At 42.3% G+C, this 16,898-nt stretch overlaps 1 protein-coding gene across 1 annotated transcript in view; it reads left to right on the top strand.

The window, feature by feature from the left end:
• KMO (kynurenine 3-monooxygenase) overlaps positions 1–16,898 on the top strand; it is an 866,528-nt gene that overhangs the window by 429,342 nt on the left and 420,288 nt on the right. The window contains exon 10 of the mRNA XM_044291809.1: positions 15,155–15,302. Within this exon, the coding sequence (XP_044147744.1) occupies positions 15,155–15,302 (148 nt within the window). The remainder of the gene's footprint in view (positions 1–15,154; positions 15,303–16,898) is intronic.

The raw sequence follows: 16,898 nt of genomic DNA, 5'->3' as shown, positions 1-16,898 counted from the left end.
CAAGGACGATACAATTCCCTGACAGCAAACTGGGTGAACATTGTGGAGGCCAGGAGCGAGTCTTACCCTGGGATGGCTCAAGTTCTACCGACGCCGAGGATTGCGGTCCCTAATTCCATCAGGGTGTCAGCCAGCACCTACATTGCGGTAGTTGCTCCAACCCCCACTTCTCCTCTTTCGCCTCCACTTCCACCTCAGAATTATCTTCTTGCAGCACCCGTCAGCCATCAGCCGGTAGCTGGAAGCAGTGTAGCACTGCAGTGGGAAGCGTTAAAAGGCCGTGCTGAAGCTGATATGCTTAGGGGGTAAACAGCACACCTCCACAGAGCTGGTGCAGGGGATAAGAGACCAGACTGAGCTGTGGCTCTCGCCACTCAACCTACAACCAGGCATGGTTGTGTGTGATAATAGCCGTAACTTGGTGGTGACTTTAGAGCTCAGCAAGCTCACACACATCCCATGCCTAGCCCACGTCTTAAACATAGTGGTTCCGCGGTTTCTCAAAACCTAACCCAATTTGCCTGAGCTACTGGTGAAGGTGAGCCCCGTGTGTGCACATTTCCGCAAGTCCTCAACTGCTTTCGTCGGGCTGTCAACGCTGCACCAGTGCTTTAACTTGCCAGCTTACCGGCTGTTGTGCGATGCAAGCACACGCTGGAACTCCACGTTCCACATGTTGGCAAGGCTTTCTGAGCAGCAGAGGGCAGTAGTGGAATACCAGCTGCAAAATGGTCGTCACCTTTACAGTCAGCTTCTGCTAATCAGAAGCAAGGGGTGGGCATTGATGTCTGAACCTCTGTGACGTTTAAGAAACTTTGAGGAATCAACACAGATGGTGAGCGTCTAACTCTATTATCAGCGTAACCATCCCACTTCTGTGTCCACTCAAATGCTTGCTGCTCACATGTGGAAAAGGTGGAAAGGGGGAAGAAGACATTACACAAGGTGATAGCCAGACCACCCTCCGTCCGTCTTCTCAGCGCAAATTGGATGATGAAGAGGAGGAGGAGACGGTTGCCTCCGCTACAGAAAGTAGAAACCATGGAAATTTAATTCCATCTGTTCAGCGTGGGTGGGCAAAAGAGGATGAGGAGATTGAGAGTGATCCTCCTGATGACGACAGTCCTGTTGGGACTATGGCACACATGGCTGACTACATGTGAGGCTGCTTTTCCCGCGACCTGCTCGTTATACGCATTTTAGACAACATGGATTACTGGGTGTACACTTTCTTGACCCCCGCTACAAAGATAACTTCTCATCTCTCATTCCTCAGATGGAGAGGCTGAGCAAAACGGTGCAATATCAGAAGGTCCTTGTTGAAAAATTGCTCCAAAAATTTCCATCTGACAACGCTAGCGGCAGTGTCCGTACTTCTTTGGACAACCGAGGAGGGGAGACAAGGTGAACACACAGCATTTCTAATAGAGTCAGGGCAACACTCTCCAAGGGCTGGGACTGTTTCATGACACCCTGCCAGCACCCTCACCCTTATTCGCGGCCTACTGTCACAAGGAGGGAAAAGTTTTGGAAGATGGTGAAGGAGTACGGAGCACACCATGTCAGCGTCCTCAGTGATCCTTCAGTGCCTCACAACTACTGAGTATCCAAGCTGGACACGTGGCACGAACTAGCGCTTTACGCTTGGAGGTGCTGTCCTGCCCTGCCGCCAGCGTTGTGTCTGAGCGGGAATTTAGTGCTGCTGGTGGCATTATAACAGATAAGCGTATCCGCCTGTCAACTGAAAATGCTGACAGGTTGATGCTTATGCTTATAAAAATTAACAAGGCCTGGATTGCCCCAGACTTCTTGACTCCACCAGAGGAAAGTGGATGAACATAGGCACTTTAAACGTTAAATGTACGCAATACACTGTATTCCTATGCACCCCTTCCACCACAAAAAAGGGTATATGGTTAAACCTTTTTTTTCTCATCCTCCTCTTCCATAATTTTTTTTAAAATTGAATGCACTTATATAGCGCTGCTATATTCAGCAGCGCTTTACAGACATTAGCATACAACTGTCCCCAATGGGACTCACAATCTAAGGTCCTTATCAGTATGTCTTTGGAGTGTGGGAGGAAACCGGAGTACCCGGAGGAAACCCACTCAAACACGGAGAGAACATACAAACTCCATGCAGATGTTGCCCTTGGTCAAATTTGAACCTAGGACCCCAGTGCTGCAAGGGACCAGTGCTAACCACTCAGCCATCGTGCTGCCCATCATATCAACATGCTTATTATGCCCTTGCATATAATTTTTTACAGGGTCCACCTGCAGGCCCTTGCATATAATGTTTTAGAGGGTCAGCTCAACTGCAGGCCCTCGCATATAATGTTTTACAGGGTCAGCTCAACTGCAGGCCCTCAGCATATAATGTTTTACAGGGTCAGCTCAACTGCAGGCCCTCATATATAATGTATTACAGGGTCAGCTCCACTGCAGGCCCTTGCATATAATGATTTACAGTGTCAGCTCACTGGAAGCCCCTCGCATATTATGTTTTATAGTGTCAGCTCACCTGCAGGCCTTTGCATATAATGTTTTACAGGGTCAGGTCACCTGCGGGCCCTCACTTAAAATCCTTTACAGGGTCATCTCAATAACAGTCCCTCGCATATAATGTTTTACAGGGTCAGCTCGCCTGCAAGCCCTCACCTACAATCTTTTACAGGGTCAGCTCAAAATCTTGCCTGTTGGTACTCTGGCACGCATGGCTGACTTCATGTCAGGCTGCCTTTCCCACGATCTGCGCATTATATGCATTTTAGACAACACGGATTACTGGTTGTTCACCCTTTTCGACTACAAAGAACTTCTCATACCTCTGGTGGAGAGGACAAGGAAAACAGTGCTAAACCAGAAGGTTCTTGTTGAAAAGTGTTGCTCCAAAGTTGATAGGGCAGACATCCAAATGGATTGTTGCCGTCACAGGGACGTGCAATCACCTAGAAGTTATCTAGAGTCAACAAAGCGGCAGCAGGCCCTCACCTACAAGTCTAGTCTCAGTAGCCAAAGTCAGGTCAACACAATCCTCATCATGATGGCACACTCAGTGAACATTGTGGAGGCCGTGAGCAAGTTGGCTGCTGGAATCAGACTTGCCCTCCAATAGACCCTTGTTAACGGAAAGTGTACTCATTCCAATAACAAGGCCACTTATGAGTGCTGTATTGCTATTTATCGTCACTACCTCCCTGAGTCGGGAATGGGTAATTGCCGCACACCTGATGTCTTCGTTGGTTGCTTGTGCTTTAATAACTTGACCCACCCTCTCTGGGGGGTTCACAATTAGGAAAAAAAGGGGGCAAGGCAACAACAGCCAATCAGATTTCACCCATTGAACTCCCTTGGATGTGGTAGCCATTTCTCAGGCTCCCTCTCCGGCATCGAACCCTGATTGCCCGTTACCCGTGATCACCATGGTAGGTGCAGAAAAGAACATCGAAAGTTGATAGAGCAGACATCCGAATGGATCGTCACCATCACGGGGATGTGCAATCGCCCAGAGGTAATCTAGAGTCACCAATGCGGCAGCAGGCCCTCGCTCGTAATGTTTTAGATGGTCAGATCAGCAGGCCCTTGCTCCAAATGTTTTTGAGGGTCACCAGCAGGCCATCAATCATAATTTTTCAAGGGTGTGTATGATGCCCTCCTTTATGTGTAACAAAGGGGGTTTTGGAGTGTCGGTTCCTTTTTAATTTTTGGCAGCCCTTTCACTTAGTGCATAGGCTTTATGAGTGTAGGAGTGCCACTAACAGAAATATTGTACCACAATGTGAATGAGGCCCTCCAATATGTGATATACAGGTTATATCGGAGTACCTCTTCCTTGTCATTTTTGGCAGCACTTGCACTTTATATACAAGTAAATATACAGGAAAGAGTGTTTCTTAGCAATTTTTCCTCTAAAATTGCTATTTTTTTTTTGTTTTGTGCGTATTATTGTCAGTCTGTAAAAGTGGTGTACTACTCGGACGACATGGTTCCCAGCAACAACCTGGGAGTCTAATATGCATCCAGACATCCTCCCCATGCTGTTCCCGAACCAGTTCAGTGGTGTTTCCATCAATTTCTGATCTTTTCCTATGAACCAGGTGCCTGGTTTAATGCTCGGGTTCTCCCAATGATTTCTATTATATTCGGGTGCTCGATAGAGCACACGAGCATCCCAATGTGTTCGACCAGATCATCGATCATCACTAATACAGTCCCATGTAAATAACATCACTTCCTCCTACAGCCACCATCAACATACAGTCCCATGTAAATAAAATGACCCCCTCCCTAGCCACCTACAACACAGTTCCATGTAAATAACATCCCTCCCTTCAACCCTAACATACAGTCCCAGTTAAATAACCACAACTCCCAGCATTGCTCTGCCTCTCCCTTCACTAACCTCACCTTCTGTAGCAGACATTGCTACAGCTTCTTTCCCCAAGACTTCTCCTCTTCACTGCCATCCTCCCCTGCACTGGTCACATGATGGTGACATCATGGCAGGTCCTTTTTAACTACTGCCTGTTTTACTTGTCAGATGACCTGTGATGTCACCACTGATCCTTCAGATCTTCCACTGCATTAGATTCAATTGTATTGCCGACCTAAGGATGGCAGTACAGTTGTATCTAGCTGTCAGGCAGAACATTCGGAGCCTGGGACAAAACATTACATCAGGGGCCCAGGCCTAGCAACACCCCTGCCCCTTCCTGACTCATGCTATACACAGTGGAGTGCACACTGAGCAAGCGGTTACAAAGCTGCACTCGCTTGATCAGAGGCAGGTGTCTACTCTGACAGGCAGTTACTGATGACAGCCATGTCCTGGGCCCCTGCTGTAACACTGCCATCATTATGTCCGTGGGTACAGCAGGGGCCCCAGGTACCAGCTGTCAACTGACTGCCAGGCTAGGCACCTGCCTCTGATCAAGCAAGTGCAGATTTGCAACCACTTGATCGCTGTGCAGTATTGATTCAGGAAAGAGTTAATGTTCATGGGGGGGAATAAAGCCAATTCCCATTTTCTAGCAGACAGACACACACGTAACTTTGAGTGCCTGTGTGTCTGATAGAAAAGGGGGATTGAATCCATTGAGTTTCTCCCCACCCCCATGAACATTATTCATTAACCCCCTCCTGACATATATTTACTGGCAATTTTAAGGAGCGTATACATCAATCTGCTCAGCTTCTGCTCCAAAACTTGCAGCCTGCAGATTAAACTGCATTTTGTGGTTGACAGGTCCTCTTTAATACTATACAGCCATGCAAAATGTTATGTTGTGACACATTTGGCACATGCTTATACTGCCGAGTGTAAGTTTATCCAGTTTTCTACAAATGACACTTTATTACACACTTGTTGTGACATGTATTATATATAGTATTTTACATTTAGACTATTGGTTGCCTGCTCTTGACGTGCGCTTATTTATTTAGTGATCTTTATTTTAGTAAAAATTAACTTTTATTTTATTTAGTTTAATAAATGGTGAAAACTGAAAATAGCCTACTTAAATTGCAACTTTAAAACTTTCGACAGTGGGCCTTGGCGCTGCTATACTAGATGTATTATTCTATTGGCAGCCGTTTGGCAATGACAACTGTAGCTTTTTCCAGCTGGCTAATTGCCTCTTTGTATGCTGAAATAGATATTAGTGTCCACTATTTTGCAACAATTGTTTATAGCATTGCCAACAGGCTGTTCAATAATGGCACTTATTGGCACTGTATTTTACCATTAGTAATAATGCAAGTGCTGCTTTAGCTGCCTGCTACCTATCCTGTCACCTAGATTCGTTTATTGGCGTTCTAATTACAGCACGATCTCTCGCTGTGCTACCTCATTACAGGTCCACTGTGGTCTAAAATCTTAAACGCTGCCCCCCAACATGTTTCGCCATGGATATGGCGTCCTCAGGGGATCGGGCAGTCTATGAGGAGAGTGGCGTTACCGGATGTATTTGTAACCTCGCACTAGTGTGACGCGATAATTCTTAAGCAATGATTAGACCACAGTGGACCTGTAATGAGGCTGCTAGCTATAGAGTAGTAATCTCACAGTTTAGCAAGTGACTGCTGCCAGTAGTAAGCAGCACAGCGAGAGATCGTGCTGTAATTAGAACGCCAATAAACGAATCTAGGTGACAGGATAGGTAGCAGGCAGCTAAAGCAGCACTTGCATTATTACTAATGGTAAAATACAGTGCCATTAAGTGCCATTATTGAACAGCCTGTTGGCAATGCTATAAACAATTGTTGCAAAATAGTGGACACTAATATCTATTTCAGCATACAAAGAGGCAATTAGCCAGCTGGAAAAAGCTACAGTTGTCATTGCCAAACGGCTGCCAATAGAATAATACATCTAATATAGCAGCGCCAAGGCCCACTGTTGAAAGTTTTAAAGTTATAATTTAAGTAGGCTATTTTCAGTTTTCCACATTTATTAAACTAAATAAAATAAAAGTAAATTTTTACTAAAATAAAGATCACTAAATAAATAGGCGCACGTCAAGAGCAGGCAACCAATAGTCTAACGACTAAATGTAAAATACAATACAAAGTGCCTCTACGTGTGCTGGGTATATACTAATATAATACAGATCTCAAATATAAGGGAAAACCCTAATAAACTATACCCTTTCACAAAAAGAATACAAACTTGATAGATGCAATAAATTAAGTGTAAAATGGCTGGTTTTTTATCTAGCCATCCCTCAACACAAATATCACTAGCAGAGGCAAATCAAGTGTTCTCTACAGAAAATTTACCAATAAATATTCTGGATATAAACCAAGCCTTTAAAGAACTCAATAAAACCTATAAAAGCTATGTGCGGTCAATCTGGGAAGTTAGGAGTCTAGACACCTATATACAACAGAAGATTGTGTATAGAGGGATACGTATTAACATCACGCCCAATTCGCACCAAGAAGACCCTGATTTCATAAAAGGGTGGGAAACTCTATTAACAGAAAACTCTTTGCATATGCATGCCTACTTGTTAGAGTATGAAAAGCAACAAATGCTAAAAATTTCCCAACAACTAGAAAAAGAAGTAGGAGACATCAAGATATTCCAGACCCATCCTGAGTACACCCAGCTGGAGATTAATTTACAAAAAAATATAGAAAGCCTACAAGGGGAGATTAAAGAGAGAAAGCATCGCAAATATAATATAGACAGAAAAGATTTTGAATCTGGTAATATATACAATAAAAAGAACAGCTATCGAAGCGGAAAATTTAATTACCGCAAACCCATCCACTATACAGATATTTCGGAATCCGAAGTTTCTGAATCCGACTCGGGGCCTAACACCTCAAAATCAGGTGTTAAGAGGAAAGCCAAAAACAAATTTGGATAGTATTAAAAGAGATACAATCACAATAGTGCACCAAAATGGGCAGGCAATCAACAAAACAAATCTGGAGGACAAACTGTACAGCATATGGAGAGAGGACCAGCTCCAAGTACAGACAGAGCAAACAAAACTGTCCCATCTCTGTTCTCCTCAGCTCCATCCTTTCCATTTGTCGCAACACAAGCCCCCATAGGAATATCAAATACAGGCCCATACTTACCATCTTCGTCTTCAGCATCCTCGTCTTTTTTAGTGCCAGGAACACAGTCGAAGGACCGGGACAAGTGGGGATATCAGCCAAAGACGTAGCACTTCCTTCAAAAACAAATGAGATGCAAATTATTAATCTAACAAACATCATTCTAGATTCGGAACATGAAATACAAAAAGGTCTTTCGTTTACACCAGCACCATATTTTGACTGCTTCACATGAGTAAAAGATATAAACCTTTTTGCAAGGAAATTGGCACTGCACAAAGAGTTCAAAAATAAAGATAAAGATACCCAAGAAATGAATAGATGTGAACGTGAAGCAGTCCAAATATTGGAGGATTTGCAGCAAGAACACCTGGGACAAATTCCAGCACCCAAACCACCATTCTCCACTATGACCCCCCAGTCCAAATTTACACCACCCTTCACAAAATATAATAATATCCAGACATTTGTAGATCTAGTGACCCTAGAACTACAAACAATCAGAGGAAAAAAGTCACAGGTAGGCTGTAATCTTAGTAATAAAGAAAAGAAAGCCCTACAAGAGCTGATAGAAAATAAAAATCTGGAAATCAAACCGTCAGACAAAGGGGGCAACATAGTAATAATGGAGAAACTAGAGTACAAAAGAATGGTTATGGATCTACTAAAAGACGCCAACACTTATCAAAAACTACAGAATAATCCTACCACTAAATTTGTACAAGAACTTAAGAGCATATTACAGCAAGCAAAAGAAAAGAACTTAATTACCAAAGAAGAGTTCAAAGTTCTGTACAAGCCGAATCCAGTACTTGCAACATTCTACGCCATTCCCAAGATACACAAAAAACGACAACCAATTCCTGGGAGACCTATAGTATCTGGGAACGAGAGCTTGTGTGAAGGAATTAGTGGCTATGTTGATGAGGTGATATCCCCATTTGTCCCCAGTCTAACATCATACCTGAGAGACACTAAAGACGTTTTGATCAAATTGAATAACATACATGTAGAACAGGGAACCTCATTAGCAAGCTTAGACGTCGAAGCGCTATATACGAGCATACCGCACTCTAAAGGCATAGAGGCAGTGAAGTATTATCTAGATACAAAAGGCACCCAGTATAAAGATCATAATGAGTTTGTTCTGTCACTTTAAATTTTTTTACTCACTCATAATTATTTTGTTTTTGATAACGATTATTATTTACAGATCACCGGCACGAAATGCGCACCAAATTTAGCAAATCTTTTTTTAGGGTGGTGGGAGGATCGAATTGTGTTCACTGAAGTGCGCAGTCAGTACATTAAACATATCACATATTGGGGTCGTTATATAGACGACGTTATAATACTGTCGGAAGGTGCACGAGAAGAATTTCATGAATTTATTAAAATTCTAAATAATAATACAATTGGTTTAAAATTCACGGGTGAAATTAATAAAAACAAACTCAATTTTCTGGATGTAACCCTAAGCCTTTCAGAGAATGGAAATATAGAAACAGAAATCTACAGAAAGCCCACGTCGAGCAACAGTCTCCTCCACTGGTCCAGTTACCACCCAATACCTCTCAAAAGAGGAATTCCGGTAGGCCAGTATTACAGAGCAAGAAGGAACTGCTCCACAGAGGAGGGATTTGAACACGAAAGCAAAATCTTATATCAGAAATTTTTAGAACGTGGTTACCCCAAAAAAGTTCTACATAAAGCGTATCGGAAGGCAAAAGACAAAGCTAGAAATGATCTATTAAAGAACCAAAAAGAAAAAATCGAGCAGTGACAAAATTGTACGCTGCATAGGCACATTTGATATTAAACATCAAGAGGTTTACAATATCCTAAAAAAATATTGGAACATTCTAAGATTGGATGAAGACATAAAAAGTGTTATCACAAAATACCCCTCAATTACATACAGGAGAGGAACCAATGTTAGAGAACAACTAGTACATAGCCATTTTCAGAGGAATTCCCAACAAATTGGTAAAACCACATGGCTAACCACAAAAGGGTCCTACCCATGTGGAGATTGCCAATTCTGTAGCAAAATGCTTGCATGTAAAGAGTTTGAAAATCCGGTGGACCATAAGAAGTATAAAATTACCCAATACATAAATTGTAAAACAGTAGGAGTGGTTTATGCAATACAATGCAGCTGCCCTACAATTTATGTAGGGAAGACTGTACAAGAACTCCGGAGAAGGATATCAAAACATCTGAGTGATATCAATTTAAAAACAGACAACACGCTCTCGAGACACATACAAGCAGAACACAATGGAAAAAGTGACAGTTTGAAAATATGGGGAATAACTAAAATCAAATCAGGCCCGAGACAGGGTGATATAGATAAAAAACTAAACCAGGAAGAAACCCGCTGGATATATAGACTTAGAAGTCTTTCACCCCTAGGCCTAAATGAAGGGTTCACTTATGCATAATTTTTGTAAAAATTACTATAATAAAAACTAACAAGTAAAAAAGGTAAAATCTAAATGTAATAATAAATCAGACCTCCTTGAATCAAACAACTGAGAGAGTGGCATAAAAGAGTTTATATAATGTATTACCTACTGGTAGGTTCACCGCTGCTAACAGGCCTGCAGAATAAATGAGAAATAATAATCAAAAATAAAAATAAAAATAATCATAAATAACACCTTGACAAAATAGAAATAATTATGGGTACATTACCTTCTAAAATAACAAGATTTGCCGATCGAACCTGTAGGAAAACAGGGGAAAGAACTAATAAAAGTTAATGAAACATATCAGTGTAGCAAATAATGTAAATAATCACTATACAATTAAAAACACCTGAATGGAATATATAAATGTAATTAAGATAGACGATTCCAGCACATGTAAAATGCTAAATAAACATCAACAGTAAGTAGGTATCACACATGATATCCCTAATAAAAGAACCAAAAGGAGGCAGAGAACTAATTCAAGTATTGAGAGAAGTGCCAAAAGAAAGAAAAGCAGGAAAAAGGGAATAGGTAAAAACACTAAAGTTAGAGACATGGGCAGAGAATTAAGAAGTATAGAAACATGCGCAGAACCCTTCTCAGCTGGCCCTATATATCTTAACTTTACCAAAGTATCGGTGAAGAATCTAGTACAGGCAGACCAACCAGCAGATCGGAGCCGCAAAAGCTCTAAGTCAGGAGACATGCGCGAGAATCAAGTGACATCGCGCGAGTACTGATGTCAGAGCCAAGCGATACCAATAGCCTATCATAGATCGTGATAGAAACAACAGTGATGGGCTTAGTAAGGAGACTAATCATTGCTTAAGATTTATCGCGTCACACTAGTGGGAGGTTACAAATACATCCAGTAACGCTCCTCTCCTCATAGACTGCCCGATCCCCTGAGGACGCCATATCCATGGCGAAACATGTCGGGGGGGGGGGGGCAGCGTTTAAGATTTTAGACCACAGTGGACCTGTAATGAGGCTGCTAGCTATAGAGTAGTAATCTCACAGTTTAGCAAGTGACTGCTGCCAGTAGTAAGCAGCACAGCGAGAGATCGTGCTGTAATTAGAACGCCAATAAACGAATCTAGGTGACAGGATAGGTAGCAGGCAGCTAAAGCAGCACTTGCATTATTACTAATGGTAAAATACAGTGCCAATAAGTGCCATTATTGAACAGCCTGTTGGCAATGCTATAAACAATTGTTGCAAAATAGTGGACACTAATATCTATTTCAGCATACAAAGAGGCAATTAGCCAGCTGGAAAAAGCTACAGTTGTCATTGCCAAACGGCTGCCAATAGAATAATACATCTAGTATAGCAGCGCCAAGGCCCACTGTCGAAAGTTTTAAAGTTATAATTTAAGTAGGCTATTTTCAGTTTTCAAGCAAATAATATGAGGATAGGCGCTAAAACAAAATAATAATGTCTTTATTAATTGTCTGATTAAAAGAGGATATCACCCGTCAGTATGGTAATCAATACTGACTGTAACAGGTATGTGAAAAAACTGATACCTGCCAGACAGCGCCACCATCTGGGATACCAGAACAGTCTCACAAACTACTAACACATGAGGGGCTCAATACACCACAGGGTTCAAAATGTATGACCCAGGGTGAAAGGTCTCAAGGGGATGTATTGGTATGGGGAATACACCAAACACCACTCCAAACAGTGAGAGCCGGCGCGCAGACTCTCACTGCACTGATAATTTGCAGGTGCTGGACTATGGCAGAGCAAACACTGTCACTCCAGGTGGATTAAAGGAGCAATGGTTGCCCTGACATACCCCTTATTGGTAACAGCTCAACGCGTTTCCATGCATTGAGAATGCATTTCGTCAGGAGCTATGTGCACCAAACTTATGATAGAGCCCAGAGCCTCAGTTGTATTTTACTGACCGAGGTAATGGACGAACAGACAGTGATAGAAATACCTGCCTAGCGCCGTTTTCCTCTAGTCTGAGGTACGGAGCTTTTACAAACAGTTACTATCCTGCCTGAGCTAGCAACCTCTAGGCTAAGGTGCTGCGTGCTAGTGTGCATATGATTCGGCACTGTGATGGCCGCAAAGCGGCCCACAGAACGCCGAGCTTTACAGGGTGAAACCCCGCCCTGCTAGACACGCCTCCGTCACACAGCCAATCCGGCCAGGAGGCACGGCACAAGGCGAACCAATGGCTGACAGAAGGAGGAACACAGTGGGTCTCAGGGGAAGCGCAAAAAGCGCCACATTAAAGAAACAAGGAATTAACAAGGCGGCTTTAAATACAGTTACCGCAGCATGGACACCTTACTATAGATATACAGTGGAGGAGGATCACTACAGGAGATGTATATGAACGAGCAGACGCATAAATTCATGTGTATACCCATCTACATCAGTCATCATACACATGAATCTATTTCTCACAATACATTGCACAATATCCCAAAGAAGCCAGCCTTGTCACTATATAAAGGGGACAAATGAGATTGCATCATTAAGGCCAGATGGTTTGATGGTATTCAAAGAAAAAATCCATCTCGCCTCTTTTTGTAACAATATGCAATCACTATCGCCGCCCCTAGGTGATGGCTTCACAGAGTCGATCACTTGAAACTTGACGATGATGTATCCCCCCTGTGAAGATCAAGAACATGGCGTGCAATCGGCGTATCTTTGAGATTGGTAATGTCCAGAATGTGCTCCCCAATCCGTCTTCTTAGTTCTCTGATGGTTTTACCCACATATTTGATGTTGCATACACATGTCATTAAGTACACAACACCAACCGACTTGCAATTGTAGAAAGACTTAATGAAGAACGTTTTGTCCGCAGTACTGTTAGTAAAGCTTTTAGATTTTTTAATGAACCCACAAAATTTACAGGATCCACAAGGAAATGTACCTGCAAGTGGGTTTCGTAGCCATGATTGCGGACGGGGGCTGGTGTACAGACTATGTGACTCTGTGAAGCCATCACCTAGGGGCGGCGATAGTGATCGCATATTGTTACAAAAAGAGGCGAGATGGATTTTTTCTTTGAATACCATCAAACCATCTGGCCTTAATGATGCGATCTCATTTGTCCCCTTTATATAGTGACAAGGCTGGCTTCTTTGGGATATTGTGCAATGTATTGTGAGAAATAGATTCATGTGTATGATGACTGATGTAGATGGGTATACACATGAATTTATGCGTCTGCTCGTTCATATACATCTCCTGTAGTGATCCTCCTCCACTGTATATCTATAGTAAGGTGTCCATGCTGTGGTAACTGTATTTAAAGCCGCCTTGTTAATTCCTTGTTTCTTTAATGTGGCGCTTTTTGCGCTTCCCCTGAGACCCACTGTGTTCCTCCTTCTGTCAGCCATTGGTTCGCCTTGTGCCGTGCCTCCTGGCCGGATTGGCTGTGTGACGGAGGCGTGTCTAGCAGGGCGGGGTTTCACCCTGTAAAGCTCGGCGTTCTGTGGGCCGCTTTGCGGCCATCACAGTGCCGATTCATATGCACACTAGCACGCAGCACCTCAGCCTAGAGGTTGCTAGCTCAGGCAGGATAGTAACTGTTTGTAAAAGCTCTGTACCTCAGACTAGAGGAAAACGGCGCTAGGCAGGTATTTCTATCACTGTCTGTTCGTCCATTACCTCGGTCAGTAAAATACAACTGAGGCTCTGGGCTCTATCATAAATTTGGTGCACATAGCTCCTGACGAAATGCATTCTCAATGCATGGAAACGCGTTGAGCTGTTACCAATAAGGGGTATGACAGGGCAACCATTGCTCCTTTAATCCACCTGGAGTGACAGTGTTTGCTCTGCCATAGTCCAGCACGAGCTGTTACCAATAAGGGGTATGTCAGGGCAACCACTGCTCCTTTAATCCACCTGGAGTGACAGTGTTTGCTCTGCCATAGTCCAGCACCTGCAAATTATCAGTGCAGTGAGAGTCTGCGCACCGGTGTTCTGCCAGATTTCTATAGTTTGCCGAAAGTCTATAGCGGAAGTGACGTGGTGCGCTGCGCAAGCGCACAAGCGTTCTCCAGCGAAGCATTCCTGCTGCCTCCACTGGAGTAGCTCGCACACCGCGCGTGCGCAGACTTAAGGGCATAGCTTTCTTAAAGTGACAGTCATCTCCATTTAGTAAAACTAACTCTATGCCGCCATTGATAGTAAAGAAGGAAACGGATAGTAAAGAAAGAGATGGATAGTCTCTTTCTTTACCATCCATTTCCTTCTTTACTATCAATGGCGGCACAGAGTTAGTATTACAAAATGCCGAGCGCAGCGAGGCCGTGCCCGATGCGTGGCGAGCGAAGCGAGCCCGCGAGGGTACAAATTCATGTAGATTAATTGAGATGACTGTCACTTTAAGGCGATGATTCGGATGATTTGTGGAAGTGCACTTGTGCGCTTGCGCAGCGCACACGTCACTTCCAGCTATAGACTTTCGGCAATCTATAGAAATCTGGCAGAACACCGGCTCTCACTGTTTGGAGTGGTGTTTGGTGTATTCCCCATACCAATACATCCCCTTGAGACCTTTCACCCTGGGTCATACATTTTGAACCCTGTGGTGTATTGAGCCCCTCATGTGTTAGTAGTTTGTGAGACTGTTCTGGTATCCCAGATGGTGGCGCTGTCTGGCAGATATCAGTTTTTTCACATACCTGTTACAGTCAGTATTGATTACCATACTGACGGGTGATATCCTCTTTTAATCAGACAATTAATAAAGACATTATTATTTTGTTTTATCCCCTATCCTCATATTATTTGCTTGATTGTATTTATAGGCGTATATTTAATATACCACTTCAGTTTGTTTCCATATTTTCAGTTTTCACCATTTATTAAACTAAATAAAATAAAAGTTAATTTTTACTAAAATAAAGATCACTAAATAAATAAGCGCACGTCAAGAGCAGGCAACCAATAGTCTAACGACTAAATGTACAATACAATAGAAAGTGCCTCTACGTGTGCTGGGTATATACTAATGTAATACAGATGTATTATATATACTTACATATGTTGTTGTTGTTATTATTATTATTATTATTATTATTATTTATCAGCTAATGTTATTTTCTCCTCTTTTTGTATAAGGGACAATTTGAAAACGGATTTCTTCCAGTTGCCACCACAAGCCTTGATCTCTGTTAAATGTTCTACATTTTGCTTGGACAGTAAATGTGTTATAATGGGTGATGCAGCCCATGCTGTTGTGCCTTTCTATGGACAAGGAATGAATGCTGTAAGTTATCGCTATAGCAAAATAATATATTAAGCGTTATATGCTATTTTATAACTTATAATCTATTTTTTATAACATTATAAGCTATTATAGCTAACTACTAACTATTTAACAAAAGAAAAAAAAATTGATGGAAGTCATAGGCTGGAAGCAACTGACTAGATTGTTCCTCGTAGCCTATGGTATATGTTCTAACTAGAGCAGCAGCCAAAGGTTGTAGACCACTGACTAAATAGCTCTTCTTAGCCTTTGGCATATGGTCCAGTAGAGCAGCGGCTGAGAATCCACAGATTGGAGACTGCTGACTAAATAGTTCCTCTTAGCCTTTGGCAAATGGTCTCAGTAGTGCATTAAAAAAAATTTAATTTATTTTTTCATTCAAAATTATTTGCATTTACATTTCATTCAAAATTGATTTTCTATCAACTGTAGTTATCTTCATAGTGAACCGTTGATTTCTAATAAGTGTTTGACTGGGTATCCCTGGTCCAACCAGAGAATATGATCCTTTGGGCCTCACCTCCAGCTATGCAGTACATGTATACATCCACTTTTTATTATGCTGTCATCATTGTCCACATACTGTGGGTCATTTCATTATCAAGGTTTATTATCCTTAATAATAAAATGACCTACAGTATGTGGACAATCATGACAGTATAAAAAAAGTGGATGTATACATAAGAATTGTGAATCCAAAAAAGGCAGTAGCCGAGGCTCACCTGGTCCCAGGTTGCAATGGAAGCACGGACATTCGCCAGGAATTCAGCGATGGTACAAGTATGAATAAAGGAGGGAATCCAGCTTACAAACAACGTGTAGATGCTTTATTGAAATGTGCTAAAATCCAGACATGTACATCAGGTCTACGCGTTTCAGATCACAAAATACAGATCATTACTCATGACAACAAAGCAATGTGAGAAACTTAAATAAGGGACAGGTCTAACATGTCAGGTGGACATAATCAGAAACAGCTCCACCTCTGAGACATAAACACACATGTGCTAAAAGAAAAAGACTTCAAGAAACAATGTATCAGGATCAATAGTGCAGGATGAGATCATGCCTGCTGTTGAGACCCATAGGTACACAGGTATTCATGGTATAAATTAAATAAGATTCTCTATTTAAGAGAACTCTCCTGTGGTCACCTCCACGCTTAGGATATTTAACTCGTTCAATCCCTTGCACAACGAGACCACTTGTATCACCTGCATGACAAGCCACATAATGTGAACTGACTGATGAAAGATTTATTGTCAGCACATGAGGAATGTCCGAAATATGCCTGCAAATACGTGTTTCAAGGCTATTGGAAGTAAATCCTATATATTGTAAGCGGCATGTTGTGCAGGTGATACAGTACACCACAAAGTTGGTATTGCAGTTAATGTACTGTTTTAAGTAAAAAAAAATTATTGTGTTGGACGCAGAAGTGACAGTTTAGCCCGCTTGCAAGTGATTCCAACAAGTGCAGATGCGGTGCCCGCATTTAAAATTTCCTTTGAAGCGTAGCCAGTTCTGTTGCTTTTTGAGGTCATCCAAAAACAGACTAGGAATGACACGTTGGCCCAAAGTGGGGGCTCGGTGGGC

The sequence above is a fragment of the Bufo gargarizans genome, chromosome 4 (assembly GCF_014858855.1).
Source record: "Bufo gargarizans isolate SCDJY-AF-19 chromosome 4, ASM1485885v1, whole genome shotgun sequence".
NCBI classification, from domain to species: domain Eukaryota; kingdom Metazoa; phylum Chordata; class Amphibia; order Anura; family Bufonidae; genus Bufo; species Bufo gargarizans.
Note: the sequence above shows the minus strand (reverse complement) of the source record. Positions and strands in the feature narration are given on the sequence as shown.